The 21,598-nt window shown below is 39.1% G+C and overlaps 1 protein-coding gene and 1 pseudogene across 5 annotated transcripts in view; one reads left to right on the top strand and one right to left on the bottom strand.

Annotated features, from left to right (window-relative positions):
* The first annotated feature begins 91 nt into the window (after positions 1 to 91).
* RPF2 (ribosome production factor 2 homolog) overlaps positions 92 to 21,598 on the top strand; it is a 37,998-nt gene continuing 16,491 nt past the window's right edge. Inside the window, exons 1-7 of one of the 5 annotated variants that reach the window (XM_025294725.2) lie at positions 92 to 200; positions 3,612 to 3,744; positions 4,866 to 4,903; positions 7,958 to 7,997; positions 14,403 to 14,484; positions 15,073 to 15,149; positions 18,830 to 18,929. In XM_025294725.2, coding sequence (XP_025150510.1) covers positions 3,688 to 3,744; positions 4,866 to 4,903; positions 7,958 to 7,997; positions 14,403 to 14,484; positions 15,073 to 15,149; positions 18,830 to 18,929 — 394 coding nt within the window. In that variant the 5' untranslated portion in view covers positions 92 to 200; positions 3,612 to 3,687. Of the gene's footprint in view, positions 270 to 1,219; positions 1,282 to 3,609; positions 3,745 to 4,865; positions 4,904 to 7,957; positions 7,998 to 14,402; positions 14,485 to 15,072; positions 15,150 to 18,829; positions 18,930 to 21,598 lie in introns of those variants that run through there. The other 4 variants (XM_025294723.2, XM_025294724.2, XM_044924408.1 and 1 more) reach the window with 4 other exon arrangements.
* On the bottom strand, positions 20,205 to 21,326 carry LOC102404671 (annotated as a pseudogene).

Consider the following 21,598-nt stretch of genomic DNA (forward strand, 5'->3'; position numbering starts at 1 on the left):
TGTGTACATCAAGCTCCTAGAAGCGACCGTTAACTTTCTGAAAAGAACCCACGCAAAAACCTGTAACCAAGGGAACATAGTCCCTCCTCCACAGCCGATAGCATCTCCAGGAGTCCACTTCGGCCCCAGGAAGTGGCGTCACGCGCAACTTCCGTTTCCGGAAGTTCGGTTCGGCTTCCGCCAACACACAGCCCTATCGGGTAAGCGGGCGGTACACGTGCGTTCATCCGGTCCCCTGAGGTAGAGATGGACGCTTTGGATAGAGTTGTGTAAGTGCACTGGGTTCTTGCCCCGGGTAACGTTGCCCAAAGGGGCTCCTGTAGCTGGACGGAGTGTCAGCGCTTCTGCCGCCCATGCTTCTTCCTCACACCCGTTGCCAGTCCGGGTGGATGGAGCAGCTGGTTTGGGTCTTTGTTCGTGCCGCCTGAGGGGAGACGGAGAGCGGGGAAGTCCGCGTGTGGGAGCCCCGAGGTGGAGGTGGCACCAAGGCTTTGGCAGCTTTTATCCTAGACAATTGGGAATGTCTTCGTTTCCGCAAATGTGTGAGAAAGGCGTTAGTGAGGGGCTCTAAGCACAGCCCTCGAATCTGACAGATTTAGGTCACAGACCGCTTAGAGCTTTGTGGTTGGGTCATTTAGCCTCCCTGAATTTCAGTTTGCTGTGTAAAGTAGCGTTTATAATAGTTATTCTTCATTGAACTGTGAGGATTATTTGCGAGAATGTAGGTAAAGGCTTTGTTGCAGCGCAGAGAGATGCTCTTTTCCTCTTTTTCCCAAACTTGTACGTGTTTCTTGAGTTATCCTTGGGTAATCGCTGCTTTAAATTCGTCCAGAAAGTGTTTCTCGACCTCCTAAATAGTTATGTGATTTGCTATGCGTTCTTTTGCGGTTTACCTGGGTTAACGTATAATCAAAAGGACAAATTATTCGTTTGGTCATTAATTCAGGGGTGTTTGCACATTTGCTATACACTCTGCAGGTCTGCGGAGAAGGCAATGGCACCCCACTCCAGTACTCTTGCCTGGAAAATCCCATGGATGGAGGAGCCTGGTGGGCTGCAGCCCATGGGGTCGCCAAGAGTCGGACACGACTGAGCAACTTCACTTTGACTTTTCACTTTCATGCATTGGAGAAGGCAATGGCAACCCACTCCCGTGTTCTTGCCTGGAGAATCCCAGGGACGGGGGAGCCTGGTGGGCTGCCCTCTGTGGGGTCGCACAGAGTCGGACACGACTGAAGCGACTTAGCAGCAGCAGCAGCTGCAGATCTGGGGGCTGCGAAGGTGAGTAAGACTAGTTTATTGTCTCATTGGGGGACAAACAGCTAATAAAACGTACAAGGTGTTTGCATTAGTTGCTGGTTCATACAGTTCAGTCGCTCAGTCGTGTCCTACTCTTTGCTACTGCTGCTGCTAAGTCGCTTCAGTCGTGTCCGACTCTGTGCGACCCCATAGACGGCAGCCCTCCATGCTCCCCCGTCGCTGGGATTCTCCAGGCAAGAACACTGGAGTGGGTTGCCATTTCCTTCTCCAATGCATGAAAAGTGAAAGTGAAGTCGCTCAGTCGTGTCTGACTCTTCACGTCCGACTCTTTACGACCCCCTTTACGAACCACAACACGCCAGGCCTCCCTGTCCATAACCAATTCCCAGAGTTTACCCAAACTCATGTCCATTGAGTCGGTGGTCCCATCCAACCATCTCATCCTCTGTGGTCCTCTTCTCCTCCTGCCTTCAATCTTTCCCAACATCGGGGTCTTTTCAAATGAGTCAGTTCTTCCCATCAAGTGGCCAGAGTATTGGAGTTTCAGCTTCAACATCAGTCCTTCCAGTGAACACTCAGGACTGATCTCCTTTAGGATGGACTGGTTGGATCTCCTCGCAGTCCAAGGGACTCTCAAGAGTCTTCTCCAACACCACAGTTCAAAAACATCAGTTCTTTGGTGCTCAGCTTTTTTTATGGTCCAACTCTCACATCCATACACGACTACTGGAAAAACCATAGCCTTGACTAGATGGACCTTTGTTGGCAAAGTAATGTCTCTGCTTTTTAATATGCTGTCTAGGTTGGTCATAACTTTCCTTCCAGGGAGTAAGCGTCTTTTAATTTCATGGCTGCAATCACCATCTGCAGTGATTTTGGAGCCCCCCAAAATAAAGTCAGCCACTGTTTCACTATTTCCCCATCTATTTGCCATGAAGTTGCTGGTTAATCAGAAGTAATAAACCACATGGAGTATGCAACATACAGCACTTTTATTGGGTTATACGCACTGAATCTCTCTTGGTTTGGCTTAAAAAAATGTGTATCTTTATCAACCAGTAAATGGTTAGAAGCTTTATATGTGCTTGATATTTTATCTGGAGGAGAGTTTTTAAAAGTCTGTATGGTAAAGTATATGTGTGTGTATATTCTGTTTTTCTTTTCCTTCCCAAAGTGTACATGGAACTGGAAGGGAAGATCATAGTTATTTAAGAGAAGAGAAATTATTTCTGTAGGTGGCAAATGGAAAATCAAGATTCTCACTGTAGTGTAAGTGGAGGTGAACAACGTACTGTATAAAAGCCTTCTACTCGATGTGACAGAATACAATCAGAATAATGAATTTGTTTCCCATATATAGTATAAATGTGTATGTGTGTGTGTGTATATTTGGCTGTGCCAGGTCTTTGTTGCTGCGAGGGCTGCTCTCTCGTTGTGGTGCTCCGGTACCTCATTGTATTGGTTTCTCTTGCTGCGGAGTCCAGGCTCTAGGGCACACGAACTTCAGTGGGTGCAGTTCCTGGGCTCAACAGTTGTGGTGCCAAGGCTTAGTTTCTCTGTAGCATGTGGGATCTGCCTGGATCAGGGATCGAACCTGGGTCTCCTGCATTGCAGGCGGATTCTTTACCTCTGAGCCACCAGGGAAGCCCCTGTTTTCCTTTCATATTTTGCAGGATGCTTGGTCTAGGTGAGTTTTTAAATGTAGCTCATTTTGAAGATTGGCCTACATGCCAAGCTGTGTGGCTTTGGACAGATTACGTCAGCTGACTCATCTGTAAAAGATTAGGCCTTAATAGACTAACTATAATGAAGTGTCTGTTGTTATTATTCTCAGTTGGTGGCAATAGTATTTGACTTTATCAGCAATGATATTGGAGTGGGACATTGGATACTTCCTGGCAGGCATTGTGGTCTTATACCTGGAGGAAAGATAAGCAGTAATTAGCCTCCCTATGCCCACAAGTTGACTGGCAGTTGGTGTGCTGTTCATTGTGTTTGGGTGCAGAGTACTGGTTTGATTGCTTTAAGATTAAAGAAAAAATAATTGGGTAAAAATAGCAACAGTATTCACTTGAGTCCTTGTTTTTTTTAATAAAAGATTTAGAAAACCGTAAGAGTGCTGGGAATATAAAAATGGAAGTCTTTTTAAAGACCAAATGTAATTAATGCATTTAATAGTAATAACTGAATATATTTTATTAATATTCCCCCCAAAATGAGATTTTGTGGAATCCTAACTAATAAATGTTATGTAATATCTTTTTGATATTTAAGAATTTGCATTTAAGTCTTGGTTTTGTAATATGAGGAAAATGTCTTAAGTTGTTATAAATTGTGATTTTTCGCAACAGAAAACCCAAAACAAAAAGAGCCAAGAGATTCCTTGAGAAGAGAGAACCGAAACTTAGTGAAAATATTAAAAATGCTATGTTGATTAAAGGGGGAAATGCAAATTCAACAGTAACACAAGTGCTTAGAGATGTGGTACGTATATTTATGTATATACACACTTTTTAAATGGCGTTGAAATCATTTTAGAAAGTTTTTAGCATACTAATTGGGCTGCTGAGAAATATATAGAAAACTTTGCCTTGCCTTAAGAAATGCTAACCTTAGAAAAAAGCTAAAGTTGGAGGTTGTTTGCCTTGCCAAGGTACTGACTACTGGTTTTCCTTACAGCTCCCTTAGTAAATTTCACCTGATTTCAATGACTGGAATTTGATTTCCTCACATTTCAAGAACATATCTAATTTGTAAAATGAGCTAACTGCATATTATATCCATTTATTTTTTCCAACTACTATGCTGGATACTGGGGATTAATATTTATATAGGACACAATCTCTCCCTTCAGTGAGCTTAGTGAGAGAGACAGACAAGTAAAAGTTACAGCATTGTGAATGATGTGCTGTGCTGGAGGTACGCACGGAGTAGGATGGGAGTCAGTCAGATAGTCAGTTCAGTCGCTCAGTCGTGTCAGACTCTTTGCGATCCCATGGACCGCAGCACACCAGGTTTCCTTGTCCATCACCAACTCCCGGAGCTCACTCAAACTCATGTCCATCGAGTCGGTGATGCCATCCAACCCTCTCATCCTCTGTCATGGAGTAGAATGGGAGGCTGAGTTAAAATCCCATGAGGGCTGCCACACAGGGTGGGCTTCCTAGAGATGATGGTTAAGCTTCATTTTGAAGGAGTTGAAATGAGAAGAGGAAGAGGAGGAAGGGAAGGGCTTCCAAGGCTGAGGCAAAAGCTCGTGCACAAAGGGAGTGTGAAGGAGTATGATACATTTGGGGAACTGCAGATAGTCGGGGGTGGTTAAAGGACAGCGGGCTAAATGAAGCTGAAATTTAAGGAAGTGAAGGGAATAATTTAAATTGGATGGAATATTGAAAAGGCATAGAAATTTTTAATTAGGAAAGTCCTAAGAATATTAAGCTTGTGTTGCAAGTTATATGTGATCAAAGGGGAGCCATGCAGAAGATATCAGAATAGGATTCAGGAGCTATAGGATAACCTTGCATAATGACTGTTACAGTGCTTCACTTTTATCTCTGCTTTTCACAATATGTTTTGTTTTGAAAGCTATAAATTATGTTTTACAGTATGCACTGAAGAAACCTTATGGCATTCTGTATAAAAAGTAAGTGTGATTTCTTTTACTTATTTAATTATATTGTTTCATTGTAAAAGTAACAACCAATCACTTTATGGGAGACTTAGAAAAATGTTTTATTTAAAAAATATTACATTTCCTTACATACATAGCTATGAGTATTTCAAAACTTGTTTCTTTCCCATCTGTGTATTCATTTGTACTGAACATTCTTACAGAGTTGTAATCATAGCATGTATGTATTACTTTGAAATAGTAATAGACTTACAGAAAAGTTGCAAAAATAGTACAGTTCCCTTATACCCTTCTCCCACATCTCTTAATGTTATAACTTCTGTAACCATAGCACAGTTATCACAAGTAAGAAATGAACATGGGGACAGTAATTTATACACACTTACCTTTTAATCACAGGCTTGAAATGGTTCGTGCCAGTTTTTTCCATTGATATCATTTTTCTCTTCTAGGATCCCACATTGTGTTTAGTTGTCATGTCTTCTTAGTCTCCTCCAATTTATGACAATTCCTCAACCTTTCCTCATCTTTGATGACCTTGACACTTTTGAAGAGCACTTGTCAGTTATTTTGTAAAATATCCTTCAGTTTGGATTTGTCTTATGAGTAGATTGAGATTGTGCATTTTTGGCGGTAATATCACAAAAGTGATGTGCCTTTTCAGTATATCTTACCAAGGAATACTTGATATCTTCTTACTGGTGGTGTTAAATTTGATTAAAGTGGTGTCTGCTAGATTTCCCCACTATAAAGTTGCTATTGATATTTTCCCCTTTGTAATTAACAGACGTTTAGAGGAGATACTTGCAGGTTTTCAAGTAATCCTAGTTCTCCTCAAACTTTTGCTTATTCATTTTAGCATCCATCAGTGAATCCTGTCTACAATAGTGATTACTGTGGTGGTATAGTGGTTTTCAGACAAGGCGATGGCGCCCCACTCCAGCACTCTTGCCTGGAAAATCCCATGGATGGAGGAGCCTGGTGGGCTGCAGTCCACGGGGTCACTGAGGGTCGGACACAACTGCGTGACTTCACTTTCACTTTTCACTTTCATGCATTGGAGAAGGAAATGGCAACCCACTCCAGTGTTCTTGCCTGGAGGATCCCAGGGACGGCAGAGGCTAGTGGGCTGCCGTCTATGGGGTCGCACAGAGTCGGACATGACTGAAGTGACTTAGCAGTAGCATAGTGATTTTCTATTTCCCTTCATTCCCTCTACATTATTAATTGAGATTCTGTAAGGGAAATCAGTCCCTTCTTCTTCATTTGTTTACTTATTTATGTCGGTGTGGACTATGTATTTATTATGTTCTTTGGGGGTCAGTGCTGTCGTGATTTATTTTGTTGATAAATTGTTCTCCCTTTGGCCATTGGGATCTCTCTCAGGTTGGCCTGTGTGCCCTTTGAAAGTACCCCTGTGTTTGAGCACTTCCTTTCTGGCATCACAAGATGCTCTAGGCTCATCTTGCAGTTTTCATTGCCAGAGCCCTGGAATCAGTCCTGGTTCCATATATTGGAGAAAGATAACTAAGAAACAGAGATATGGGCATTAAATATGCTCAGTTGCTACTGGAGTGTCATCAGTCTTCTAGCAGAAAAGAGCTTGTACATAGGTACATTAACCTATGCATGTATGCACGTCTGTATTTGTTTATATTTTATATTTATATATTTAAAAAGCCCTGAGTTGATACTGATATGTCCTAAAAATTCATGAGTTCGTACTACTAATTTCAATTCCACTCCAATATCAGAGACTTCATTTGAGCCTTTCTCCTTTTCTTCTTTGTAATTTCTGTCTTCTATTTACTTGTGAATTGCTTTTAGCTATTAATCATAAATGCTGCAGTAATTTTTCCTGATTTATTTGGCATCATTTTTCTAAATACTTTTTTTATTGATTATAAAAGTAATATATATTTATCTTAAATAATTGGGATAAGAGTAAATAATCACTCATAGATAAACACTGTGTATATTTTCTCCTCGTGTAGTTTTGTGTCTATACATCTGTTTTTTTCCTTTAAACAAAATAGAGATCATGTTGTATATATCATTTTATTTCTCTTTAAATTGGTAAAAATTATGAACTGTATTATATTTACGTGACTAAAAATTCAAAAATATACAGTGAAAATATAAATATACACACACTCTCCTTCGAACAACCAGCATCATTAGTTTTTTGTGTATCTTAGCAGAATTTCTTCATGCATATTTGAACAAACCTTTTGCATGGGAAGATAGCGTTCTGCATTTCTCTGTCCACTATTTGTCCATCTCCACTGCTAGCGCTGCTGGTCCAGCCCACGTTTTCTTTCTCTCCTGGCTTACTGTGATAGCTGCTTACTGACTTCTTCACTCTCGCTGCGCTACATTCCATCCTCACATAGTAGACAGAGCAGCCCTTTAAAAAGAACATTTGAATCCAGTCATATCACTCTCTTGTCTAAAATCCCCCTGTGCTTCCTGTTACTCTTTTAATAACTTACATTCCTTACCTGAACCAGCAAGGCCCTACATTTTCTGGACCATGTCTTCATCTTTGACCTCATATCCCACCATTAACTCTTTGTTCATTAAGCTCCAGGGATGTTTGTTGCTTTCTGTTTCTTGAATAGTCTAAACTTGTTTCCATCTCAGAATCTTTTCTTACTTGGCTCCCTCTTCCTAGAGTACTCTTAACCTCAAAACTCTTCCATGGCTAGCTCCTTATTTATTAGGTCTCAGCTCAAATAATCGTTTTCCATTCTTCATACTAACACGGTGCCCTGTTTTACTTTTGTCACAACAGTTAGAACTTTTTGAAATTGTTTACTTTTCTTCTAGAATGTAAATTCCATGAAAGCAGGGATCTTATTTGACATGGTATTATGGTATCCCTAGCTCCTAGAACAGGGCCTGGCACTAAATAAATATTTGAATGAATACATATCTTCCAGCTTCTTTTTTTGATCATTTGAATATATAATTATCTTTATTTAATATTATTACCTTATTGTTTATTACCTTATTGTTATCGGTGAATTGCTTATTAAAATTACAGTCACTTTTTTTTAACATTAGGAAAAATATTACAAGGCCATTTGAGGATCAGACATCATTGGTAAGTATAAGAATCTCTGATTTAAGAGGGCATACAAGTGATTATTCAGCCTAATTCATTTAATTTAATAGTAGTCCTAACTTATGACTTTGAATTAGAAATCATCCTGTGTTACAAAATTTTGATGCAGTATACAGGGGGAATAAGACTTTTTTATTTCCAAAAATATTACTATAGATCTTATGCTTCACTATGGATAGTATGTGTTCATTGCCTGCATGTATATTGATAGAATTTTAAAGAGTTAATTATACTTTAAGTGTATAATTAATGGATTGTCCAAAGGAAGTTTGTTATGGATGTTTTTATAATGCAGATTTGGTTTTTAAAAATTTTACTTTTCTTTTTTCAAATATTTTTAAAACAGGGAACACTACCTGATTTATTGCTAAACATGAGAACATGATTATGTTCTCTTGACAGGAATACCATTGCTTGTCTTATTTGTTTGCTGCATGGCCTGTGGAATCTTAGTTTCCCTGACCAGGGGCTGAACCCACTGTGCCCCCTCTGGTTTGGAAGTTTGGAGTCTTAACCCCTGAACTGCCAGAGAAGTCCCATCGTTTGTTCTTTTAGTTAGTGAATTTAATAGGAAAAGTTTTTGAATAGAATCTCAATGATTACTTAAAAAACTGAAATTGAGCATCTTATCCTAACATGGCATCTAACTGCAGTGAAAATTATAATATATTAAGAAAAATATTGCCAAAATAAATGTTGTTTTTTAATTAAGTTGCTTTTATCACAGTCTTGAATTTTTCACAGTCATTTATTGAGAGATCGTGAAAGTAAAAATGTATATAGAGTCTAGCCCAGAATTCTATCTCTTCCATACATGACTTATCCAGGGCTGGTTTTATTTTGTAATACCATGGTGCTTTTAGTTGAGTGACCACTGTGTAGAAATATTATGTTGTAGAATCTGTAGCATTTTGTATTTTTTTTTCCAATCTAATGTTGATAAGACATTTTTTCTTACACTTGAAATTATGGCTTTTACCCTCTTTGATCGTCTACTTCCAGAAACAGGAGATATTTCATTGGCTGTAGTAAATTTCATACTGCTAGAGCTCCAAATGGTTGTGGAAACAGTGATCATGTTAGAAATTTGGTTGATTTCCTCCTGACCGCCCATCCCCCAGTAGCACACTTCTTATACTGCAGTCTTGGAATTGTGCACAGGAGCTGGGGAATATACTTCCTGTAGGCTGAATCCCTGTTTCTGTGAGGCTCATGAGCTAAGATGGTTTTTACATTTTTAAAGCTTTTTTTTTTAAGTATATAAAAAGTCTAAAACATTGGGGTACACGTGTCTCTTTCAGTTCTGGTGTACCCCTGTGTTCATCACAGCACTGTTGATAATAGCCAGGACACAGAAGCAACTTAGATGTCCATCAGCAGATGAATGGATAAGAAAGCTGTGGTACATATACACAATGGAGTATTACTCAGCCATTAAAAAGAATACATTTGAATCAGTTCTAATGAGGTGGATGAAGCTGGAGCCTGTTATACAGAGTGAAGTAAGCCAGAAAGAAAAACACCAATACAGTATACTAATGCATATATATGGAATTTAGGAAGATGGTAATGATAACCCTGTATGCGAGACAACAAAAGAGACAGAGATGTATAGAACAGTCTTTTGGACTCTGGGAGAGGGAGAGAGTGGGATGATTTGGGAGAATGGCATTGAAACATGTATAATATCATTTAAAAAAAAAAGTCTAAAACATTTATTATCTGGCCTTTTGGAGATAATTTGACTTCTCTTGCTCTAGAATTTTAATAAAAAGTTGAGTTTATGGAGAAGATGACAGATAAGTACTATATATAGGCTTCCCTGTTAGTTCAGACAGTAAAGAATCTGCCTGCAATGTGGGAGACCTGGGTTGGGAAGATCCCCTAGAGGAGGGCACGGCAACCTGGAGAATCCCAATGAACAGAGGAGCCTGGGGGGCTACGGTCCATGGGATCTCAAAGAATCGGACACAACTGACTGACTTAGCACACACATCACATATATACATATATGTGAAAGGTAGTTTATGGAAACCTTTGGGATGTTAACATGAGAATGTAAAAACAAAATTTTTTTTTTTTTTGAACAAGCGTTTTTTGAACACCTGTTTGGTGCCAGACCCAGTGTAAATTGCTTTCACATATAACCTCTCATGTAGTTCTTGCTGATTTTTGCAGGAGGTGTTACTGTCTTTGATTTACATGATAAAACTGATTCTCAGAAAGGTTGGCCAATCCCATAGTAAATGGCAAAGCCAGAATTCTTAGACTTTCTGACTCTGTCCTCTACACAGGGAGTAGAAAGACAAGTAGGTAATTGTTTGTCCCATTTACTTCTTTCAACACTGGAATGAATGATAACCAAACTAGGGGCCCACACCTCAGGTCTTGGACTCAATAAAGAAGTTGACGATTATGGTCAGTTCACATGTTCTTTAATTATTTGCCATTAATTTAGGAAGCTTGGACTTCCATGATGACCTGGTGGCTAAGAATCTACCTTCAGATGCAGGGGATGTGGGTTCCATTTCTGGTCAGAGAACTAAGGTCCCATGTGCTGTGGGGCAGCTAAGTCCATGTGCCACAAGAAGGACCTGATGAAGCCAAAAATAAATGAATAAATAAATTTAGGAAGCTTTTCCAACTGTGCTGGAACTAAATTGGAACACATTCAATCTAATTTTTGTGCCGAGATTGGGAATCTCTGTAAACTGAATCAAAGTATCAATATGTGGGATATAAAGTATAGGTACTAATGTAGAAGAAACTGTCTAGGATACCCCATAACTGTATTTCCACCTCTCTCAAATCTGTAATGGAAGTCAATACTTTGGAGAGCCAAATGGCAGAAAATCTCTTACTGGTAGGAACATCATAGATGTGTCAGTTAGTCCTTGCTTGGTACACAAAGTGGAACTAGTCACAGCTGGGATGGTGTGGAGATTCTAGGGCAAGATTCTTGCATGGATGAAGTTTGCAGTGAAAAGTAGTTAAATGTCTTGTAAACACATGAGTACATTTAAAAATATCCAAAAACACCATATTGATTAATTCATGTAAGTCCGTAGTATATTCATGTGTGTCCTGTAATGGAATACGTCATGTGCTATTTCAAAATAACCGCATAACTGAAAATAAATGGCCTTTTAAAATTTATTAACCTAGTAGTTTTCATTTCGGAGAAGGCAATGGCAACCCACTCCAGTACTCTTGCCTGGAAAATCCCATGGACAGAGGAGCCTGGTTGGCTGCAGTCCATGGCATCACGAAGAGTCAGACACTTACTGAGTGACTTCACTTTCACTTTTCACTTTCATGCATTGGAAAATGAAATGGCGCCCCACTCCAGTGTTCTTGCCTGGAGAATCCCAGGGACGGGGGAGCCTGGTGGGCTGCCATTTATGGGGTCGCACAGAGTCGGACACGACTGAAGCGACTTAGCAGCAGCAGCAGTTTTCATTTTGGTCTTAAACTTACATTTTTTCCCTAAGTACCTCAAATAAAAAAAAATTTAAGTAAAAAGCTGCAAATAAAGACCTTTTCCTTTGTTTATTCCTATCGAGTTTATTATGTCTTCTTCAATTTCCACTGAAAAGACTCATGGGCATTTTGTTTTTAGTTTAGAGGTACAATTCTTTTTTTCTTTTTAATTGAAGTATAGTTGATTTACAATGTTGAGTTAGTTTGCTGAGTTAGTTTCTGGTATACCTCAAAGTGATTCATTTATACATATATATGTTCTTCATATTCTTTTCCATTATGGTTTATTACAGGATATCAAATATAGTTCCCTGTGCCATATAGTAGGACTTTGTTGTTTATGTATGGTAGTTTGCTAATCCAAACTCCTAAATTATCCTTTCCCCACCCTCTCTCCCTTTTGTTAACGGTAAGTTTGTTTTCTGTGTGTGTGAGTCTGTTTTGTAAATAAGTTCATTTGTGTCATATTTTAGGCTATACATACAAGTTATATGCGGTTGTTTCTATCTTCAGTTATTATGATCACCTCTAGGTTAATCAGTATTGCTGCAAATGACATTTCATTCTTTATTGCTGAGTAGTATTGCACTGTGTGTGTGTGTGTGTGTGTGCGCGCGCGCACCACATCTTCTTTATCCATTCATCTGTCATTGGGCATTTAGGTTGCTCCCATGTCTTTGTTGTAAATAGTGCTGCTATGAATTTTGGGGTGCATGTATCTTTTCGAATTAGAGTTTTCTCCAGATATGTGCCCAGCAGTGGGATTGCTGGATTATATGGTAGCTCAGTTTTTAGTTATTGCTGGTGGTTTTTTTTAAATTAATTTATTGTTGACTGTGCTAGATCTTTGTTGCTGCGCAAGCTTTTCTCTAATTGTGGTGAGCAGGGGCTACTCTGGTTGCAGTGCTTGGGCTTCTATTTGCAGTGGCTTCTCTTGTGGAGCACAGACTTCAGGCATGTGGGCTCAGTAGTTGCAGTTCCCAGGCTCTAGAGCACAGGCTCAATAGTTGTGGTATACGGGCTTAGTTGCTCTGTGGTATGTGGGATCTTCCTAGACCAGGGATTGAACTCTGTCTCCTACATTGGCAGGTGGATTCCTTACCACTGAGCCACCAGGGAAGCCCTTGTTTTTAGTTTTTGAAGGAATCTTCATGCTATTTTGCATAGTAGCTGCACCCAACTTACATTCCCAATGGTGTAGGAGGGTTTCTTTTTCTCTACACTCTCTCCAGCATTTGTTATTCATAGACTTTTTATTTTTGCAGGTCACATCATGTGGCATGTGGAATCTTAGTTCCCCAGCCAGGGATGGAACCCATGCCCCCCTGCAGTGGAGGCACAGTCTAAACCACCAGACTACCAGGGAGGTCCCCTAGACTTTTTTATAATAGTCATTTTGCCCGGTGGCTCAGTTGGTAAAGAATCCGCCTACAATGCAGGAGACTAAAGTTCAATCCCTGGGTTGAGAAGATCCCCTGGAGAAGGAAATGGCAACCCACTCCAGGATTCATGCCTGGAGAATTCCATGGACAGAGGAGCCTGGTGGGCTACAGTCCATGGGGTTGCAAGAGTCTGACATGACTTGCGACTAAACCACCACCAACACCACCGCCATTCTGACTTATGTGAGGTGGTACCTTACTGTAGTTTTGATTTGCATTTCTTTAATAATTAGCTATGTTGGGCATCTTTTCATGTGCTTATTGGTCATCTGTATGTCTTCTTTGGAGAAATGAATATTTAGGTCTTCTATCCATTGTTTGGGTTGTTTTTTTGTTGTTATTGAGTAGTATGAACTGTTTGTATATTTTGGAAATTAAGCCCTTATTGGCCTCATTGTTTGCAGATGTTTTCTCCCATTCTATAGGTTGTCTTTTTTCATTTTGTTTATGGTTTCCTTTGTTGTGCAGAAGCTTGTAAGTTTGATTAGATCTTATTTATTTTTGCTTTTATTTGAGTCTTTAAGCCATTTTGCGTTTATTTTTATGTGTGGTGTGAGGTGTGTTCTAACTTCATTGATTTACATCAGCTGTCTGGCTTTCCCAGCACCACTTGCTAAAGAGACTGTCTTGTCTCCCTTGTATATTTTTGCCTCCTTTGTTGAAGATTATTGACCGTGGGTGTGTGGCTTTATTTCTGGGCTCTGTCTTCTGTTCCACTGACGCATAGTCTGCTTTTGTGCCAATACCATGCTGTTTTGATTACTGTAGCTTTGTAGTATTGTCTGGAATGTGGGGCTATGCCTCCTGCTTTATTTATTCTTTTTCTGTAGGATTGCTTAGGCAGTTCTGGATCTTTAGGTCCCATATAGGGACCTAAATTTTATATATAGGTCCCATATAAGTTTTAGGATTATTTGTTTTGGTTCTGTGAAAAATATCGTGGATAATTTGATAGGGATCACATTAAATCTGTAGATTGCTTTGGATGGTATGGCCATTTTAACAATATTAATTCCTCCAATCCGGAGTGTGGGATGTCTTTTCATTTCTTTAAATCGTCTTCAGTTTCCCTTGTCACTGTCTTAATGGTTCTCAGCCTTTAAGTCTTTCACTTGCTTGGGCAGGTTTGTTCCTAAGTTGTTGGGTTTTTTTTGATGTGATAAAAAAGGGATTTTTTTTTCCTTTTACTTTCCCTTTCTGGTATTTCCTTGTTAGTATAAAGAAATGCAGCATGTTTCTGTATGTTAATCTTGTATCCTGCTACTTTGCTGAATTCATCAAGCAGTTCTAATAGTTTTTATGTGGACTCTAGGATTTTCTGTATTTAGTATCATGTCTTCTGCATATAATGACAGTTTTACCCCTTCCCTTCCAGTTTGAGTACCTTTTATTTCAGAGAAGTGCAATTCTTAAAGTTCTTATATTTATGCATTGATTTAATGGAATTTCTTTGGTTTTACAGGAATTTTTTTCAAAGAAGTCAGATTGTTCTTTATTCATGTTTGGCTCCCATAATAAGAAGCGGCCAAATAATCTAGTAATAGGTAAATGTCATTTACTTTTTAAAACTTTTATAGAGTCAGTTCTGTGGCTCAGATTGATGATATTCAGGAGTAACCAGTAAACACTAAGCTAGTTTTTTATTTATCTACCAGTCTGCAGGTAAAGGATGGGCATGTAATATCACATTTGATCAAGTTGTAGAGGTTTTTTGCTATAAAACATATATCCTAAAATCAGTATTAGAGTTAGGAAAAAAAAGTATCATACTTATTCACATAAAGTGACCCTTTCATAATAAATACCTGTGTAATAAACATATTTGAAAATAAACCCTTGCTCTGTATTGAGACTTGGGTTGGCACAGTCAGTGACTCAATGGCAAGCTCATTACCTTCCATGGACTTTTATTTGCTCTTCTGTAAAATAAGGAAGTTTGGCTAAGTGATCTTTTAAGATCCTTTCCAGGACCAAGGTTGTAACAGTTCATTCTAGGTGGAGTTGAAAATTTAAGAAAGAAGGAACATGTCTGGGAGATTAAAGGATAAAAAAAAGAGGCAGATAAGTAGGTGAATATAAGGCAGCTCTTTTGAAAAAATAAATGATTAAAAGAGAATGTGTTTTTTTTCTAGGTCGTATGTATGACTACCATGTGCTGGATATGATTGAATTAGGTATTGAGAAATTTGTCTCCCTTAAAGATATTAAGGTAAGATAAATGATTTTTTTTAAATAAGCATTTTATTTTGCTCTTGGGCAATAGTGACATCTTGTGGTGAAGAGTAAGGATACAGTTTTGTAGCATAAATGAGAAAGAACTTGGTTTTTATGCTGCTGCTGCTGCTGCTAAGTCACTTCAGTCGTGTCCAACTCTGTGTGACCCCATAGACAGCAGCCCACCAGGCTCCCCCATCCCTGGGATCCTCCAGGCAAGAATACTGGAGTGGGCTGCCATTTCCTTCTCCAATGCATGAAAGGGAAAAGTGAAAGTGAAGTCGCTCAGTTGTGTCCGACTCTTCGCGACCCCATGGACTGCAGCCTTCCAGGCTCCTCCGCCCATGGGGTTTTCCAGGCGAGAGTACTGGAGTGGGGTGCCATCCAGTATGCTCTAAAAACTAAAAAGCACAATTTCATTTTATCTTTAAAAAGAGGAAGATATTTACAGTGTATAACATATATGTAGGCAGTTAGAATTCAGAGTTGTTACTAACTCTCTTTTAGGCCCATAGTAGAAGTGCTATCCTCTCCCTCTGAATTATCATAGCACCTATTTTGTGGAACCTCAGAAATTTCACAGTTTTCAAAGTGAACCCTGTTCTAAACCTGGGAAGCTCTGGGTGATCCTAGAGTATTTTGGCTGCTAGCCATCAAATTGCTAGCTCACTTCTCTCCTTGAGGACTGGCACCTTTGTGTCTCCTTTGTTTGGGATTATGAAATAGAAAGTAGTAAATAGTTTTAGAAAGGCAAAAAAACTGTCCTAATGCAGCTCCTGGATCCAAATTGGGCTTCTGCTCCCTCTGACCTCTGCTCCTGGCTTGATCTTGTCCAGCAAACACAACATTTCACTATGACCTCTTAGCTGCCCTCTAAGGCCAAAATTATTTTCCCTGTTGTATAGATTTGGTGACAGAGGCCAAAGGAATTCCGTTGATGACCTAGGGTCATACCTATAGTAAATGGTACAACTAAGATTAGTATTCAAGGACTTTGGTACTATACTTGATCTTAGCCAACAGGCTGGGGAGCATTAGGACTCAAGAATTTTGAAAGAAAGGATATTGAAGTCTTTTAATGGAAGGTTATGTAATTGTTCTCAGTTTATGGATCTTTGAGGATCTTGGTATAGTTGAAAGAATTATAGCAAATACATAATCACTCCTTTTCCCAGCCTCCCCTAAGAAGAGGACATGCCTTCTAGATTTCCTGTAGATTTAAAAAAGAGCTTTTATCAGATCCCCACTTAATCAGCTACATGAGCCTCCTCAGGTGCAGGGTAGAACAGTGAGATTGGATTTAGAGACAGAACACTTGGGTTTGAGGCCTTTGCTGGTCATTTAGGTGACATTTGTGACCTGATAAATCAGTTATTTCCCTGACCCACAATTGGCAGTCAAGTGTTAAATAGGTGTAACAATGTCAAATGAGATAATATATGTGAAAATATATCAGTGAAAATAATATGTTGAAAAGTATTTTGAAAAATATGTAAACTGTGATGCTTTATTGTGGATGCCATCATTTTATTACAGTTCTCTTTGGGGCTGTGTATGAGTCTCTGGAGATGAGCAGTGCCACTGCTGCTAGTATGGTCACCTGATAGTGGATGTGAGCGCTGGCTGATGCCTACACGCCAACCCCTCTGGTCTTTATACTTCCCTTCCAAAGCAAAGAAATACCCTGTCACTGTGTAGCTTCTAAACTGGACCACAAAGTCATTACTGTTTGGCAGCCTTCTTCTTAACAAGAACCGTTTAAATTGAGTACTAAATTTTCACTCATGGAACATATCCATAACTATAAAATTCATTAACTGATGAGAATGTGCTTACATTGGCAATCCCTATATAGGCCATTAACCAGTCGCCTTCACTATGACCTGTTATTTGGTTATTATGCAAGCTTATATTTCTAGTTTGTTTTGAAGTTGCATGTCTTGTTGCACTTTCTCTCCAGATTTATTTCCTCTTTATTTCTACCTCCTCATTTTAAAGACATCTTTACCAGGCATTTCTTTTCTGACTTGCCCACTTTTATTGCCAAGCTTCATCCTTTTGTTAACGCTTAAGCAACAAGTGATTAGACACTACCAGGAAATAGAGTGATTATTCTAGAAACTTGTTTTCTAAGATGATCAAAATTCTAGGGATGGTTATTCTGCATAGAATAAGTCTAAAGAATGAGATGATTTAAAATTTAAGGTTAGTTAGGGCTTCCCCGGTGGCTCAGAAGTTAAAGCGTCTGCCTGCAATACGGGACACCTGGGTTTGATCCCTGGGTTGGGAAGATCCCTTGGAGAAGGAAATGGCAACCCACTCCAGTATTCTTGCCTGGAGAATCCCATGGACAGAGAAACCTGGTAGGCTACAGTCCACAGGGTTGCAAAGAGTCAGACATGACAGAGCGACTTAACTTTCACTAGCTTTTCAGGCACAGATGAACATGGAAGAGTCAGTGGGCCTGGAAGGTCTATTCAGGCCCTCAATCAGACTTAGCCCATCTCCTAAGTAGACAGTTCAGGTTCAGGTTGAAAGCAGAGAATGTCAACAAGAGTGGTCATGGTGAACTGGGAAGCAACAAATGACCTCTGGTCCAATGGCAGAGGGTGTTTGTTTGTTTGTTGTCTATCACCTCCTTATCCCCCAATTTGGAAAATCCTTGATTAGTGTCAGAGTAAAGATATTAGGATCAATGGAAAGCTCAGACCGACAATCATTTTTCTTCCCTAAATTAATCCTTTAGTTAAAGAATTTTTTCTCTTTGGTTTTTGTCTTTTTTTTCACTTTGGTAAAACAAAAATTCACAATTCCTTTTGGTATTGAAAATCTCGAATTAGAGAGATCCCTGGAGGTCCAATTAGGACTCTGAGCTTTCACTGCCGAAGGCCCCAGGTTCAATCCCAGGTTTGGGAACTAGGATCCCACAAACCATGCAGTGCAACCAAAAAATAAAGAAAAGAAAAAGAAAAGCCAGAACTAGACAAAACACTTTTTGTAGTAAGAGCTTTGATTCTGTTGAGTGAGGACTGCCCATATTTTCTGTAGCTTGTATAACATATTGCTTCCCATGTGAATGTTTAGCTGGTAGTTTATTTAGTTTTCATTTTAAAATACAACAAATGACATTTTAAAATACTACAAATGACACAGTAGGAAAAGCATATTGTTACAAATAATTCAAAGAAATTAAATTTATTTCAGCTCTGAAATGTTGGCTGTTAGAGGGATATGTTTGTTTTCCAGCTTAGCTCTTTATTTTATTCTTTGCATAGAAAGTAGCTTACCTCATTCTTTAATCACTTATTAATTTGATACTAAGAAAGTAGAATGAAAAAAAATATTTTTTAGTATTAAAAAAATGTGTAAATGAAAAAATCCCCACTCTAGTTTTAAGTCTAAAATCAGTATTCATAGGTACTTCCTGGCATTCTGGTAGTTAAGACCGTGCTTCCAGTGCAGGGGTCACAGGTTCAATTCTTGATTGGGGAACTAAGATCCCACATGCCTTGCAGTGGGGCCAAGAACGATAAGTAAAATCAGTATTCATAGATAAAGTTTTAGGACAGTTAAGAAAATATGAAAATGGGTTGCTATCAATATTGACTACTTGAAAATCAGCATATAAACAGTTTAGACTTGATAATTATATAATTACATTTTTTTATTTCCTAGAATAGTAAATGTCCTGAGGGAACAAAACCCATGTTAATATTTGCAGGTGATGATTTTGATGTAACAGAAGACTACAGAAGACTAAAAAGTCTTCTTATTGGTAAGTATTTTAATTCTTATTTGCAGGTGAGCTCAAGTAGACATTCTAAGACTTTTCATTGGTGGTGGCAGTTTGCAGCTTCACTCTGGATAAACAGCTTTTTTCTTTTGATCTCTCTTTTTCCTTTTCATTATTTTGTTTATTCCCCACTAGACAGAGAGAGTTAAAGGGATATTATACTCTATAGATCATTATTCTTTCTGATAGTGTGGTAACTTTGGTACCAACCTATTTATATGGCATTTTACACTTTACTACATTCTTGCACCCATCTCCTATCATTATTGGCATTATTAAATTTACAAAATTGAAAAGTTCTATTTTAAAGATTATTATACATCATCTACTCCCAATTCAAAAACCTCTGTTAGTTTCTCTTAGTCTGATACACAAGGCGTTTCACACTATGACCCCATATAATTTGCTTTCTTGACCTCCACCAATTTCCTTCCTCCCTTTTCCATTTAAAAACAAAAACAAAAACCCTCCTAAGGTTGTTTTATAGGTGACTGATTCTTAGTGAACAATATTCATTCCTAATGTTTCATCTAATGACAACATCCCTTTCTATGTGTTCACAGGTCACTTTCTTGAATTCCAGTATACAGTGTAGTTATTGCCTGAGATTGCTGTTAGATTTACCAATTTTAAACCACTTTTTCTCTTCTTTGTTGAAAAGCTGGCATTATTGTTCTCTATGATTTCTTTTTTTTTTTCAAGAGGGTATTAAATCTTTTATTGATTACACATGATAATGGATAATACACAAGCTTCATTCCCATCTATAACTTTATCTGGTACCATAATTCAATTTAGATATATTGCATAGGATGTGCCAACAATGATTAATAACCAAAAAAGTAAAACAAACTCCATGACTTTGCACAGGTGACCCTTTTAATGGTGAACTCCAGGTCACAACACAGTAACTGTCAGTTCAACTACACCAAGGTTCTGAAGATAACAGCTTCTCCACCAAGCAGGTTGTAAATAAATTTCAAATGGAACCTGGCATCACCCTGAAGGAATTCTAACTTCACACTGTTGGGGTAGTTTACCAAAATGGCTTCAGAGTAGACTAACTTTACACAGCACATTAAAAAAAGAAAAAAAAGACATTTATTCAGCGTCATGATCAGACTGTTATATTTAGCAATCAACAGCATGGGTACTAAAAAAAATCTACATTAAAACCCTTTGTTGGAATGCTTTACACTTTCCACAGGACAGAAACTAAAATAACCTGTTACACAATTATTCACAAGTACAGTCCTCGAGTTTTTTGCCCATACACATGAGTATTGTCTAAAACATGTCTTCTTTGTAGCAGCTAGGCCCTGCCACCACTGTGCTTGGCTGAGTTCACAAATCTGTGGTAACCTGTAGCTTCCCTGTCACTTCTCTGGCTCCCCTCTCCTGCTAAGCTTTGTTTCCTGGCAGTAATTAAAACCTTCCGCCACTGCCATAGCTCCTGCTGCTGGAGCCACCATAGTCACCTTGGTTTCGTGGTTTGGCAAAGTATTGGCCTCCACCACCACAGGTGGAGAGAACTTCTGTCTCCAAAGTTTCCTCCTTTCATGGGTCCAAAATTTGAAGATTGATGGTTGTAATTGCCAAAATCATTGTAGCTTCCGCTACCTCCAAAATTGCTTCCATCATTACCAAATCCATTATATCCATCCCCACTGCCACCATATCCACCACCACCACGGCTGCCACCAAAGCCACCTTGACCACTGAAGTTTCCTCCACGACCAAAGTTGTCATTCCCACCAAAACCACCTCCACGACCGCCACCAAAGTTTCCAGAACCACTTCAACCTCTCTGGCTGAATGAAGCACTAGCCATCTCTTGGTTAGACAGGGCTTTTCTCACTTCACAGTTGTGGCCATTCACAGTGTGGTATTTCTGAATGACAATCTTTTCTGCGGAGTCAAGGTCATCGAAGAGTACGAAAGCAAAGCCTCTCTTTTTGCCACTGCCTTGGTCAGTCATGATTTCAATCACTTCAATTTTCCCATACTGTTCAAAATGATCTCTCAGGTGATGTTCTTCAGTGTCTTCTTTAATGCCACCAACAAAAATCTTTTTCACAGTTAAGTGAGCACCAAGTCTGTGAGAATCTTCTCTTGAGACGGCCCTCTTTGGTTCCACAACTCTTCGTCCACCTTGTGTGGCCTTGCATTCATGGCCGCATCCACCTCCACCGTGGTGTATGTGACAAACCCGAAGCCTCTGGAGCGCTTGGTGTTTGGATCCCTCGTTACCACACAGTCTGTGAGCGTTCCCCATTGCTCAAAATGGCTCCTCAGACTCTCGGTTGTTTCAAAGCTCAATCCTTTGATGAAGAGCTTCCGCAGCTGTTCGGGTTCTTTGGGAGACTCTGATTTAGACATGATGGCAGTGGAGGCAGGGAAGACTTCAACGAAAGCTCTCTATGATTTCTTAAAGGTTACTAATACTTAATACTCTGTGATCACATCTCCACAGATGTATTCTAACTCTGAAAAGTAATTTAGTTTATCCCTAGAGATACTCTTTTGATACTCATTGGAATTTTCTTAAGTTTAAATAATGTGTTCAATTTGAGCTTTTCTTGTATCATTGTTACAAGCTATGCCTTAACTTTTTTAGTTGCCCTTCTTTTGGGTTTTCACATTACTTTGCC

The sequence above is a fragment of the Bubalus bubalis genome, chromosome 10 (genome assembly GCF_019923935.1).
Source record: "Bubalus bubalis isolate 160015118507 breed Murrah chromosome 10, NDDB_SH_1, whole genome shotgun sequence".
Classification (NCBI taxonomy): Eukaryota; Metazoa; Chordata; class Mammalia; order Artiodactyla; family Bovidae; genus Bubalus; species Bubalus bubalis.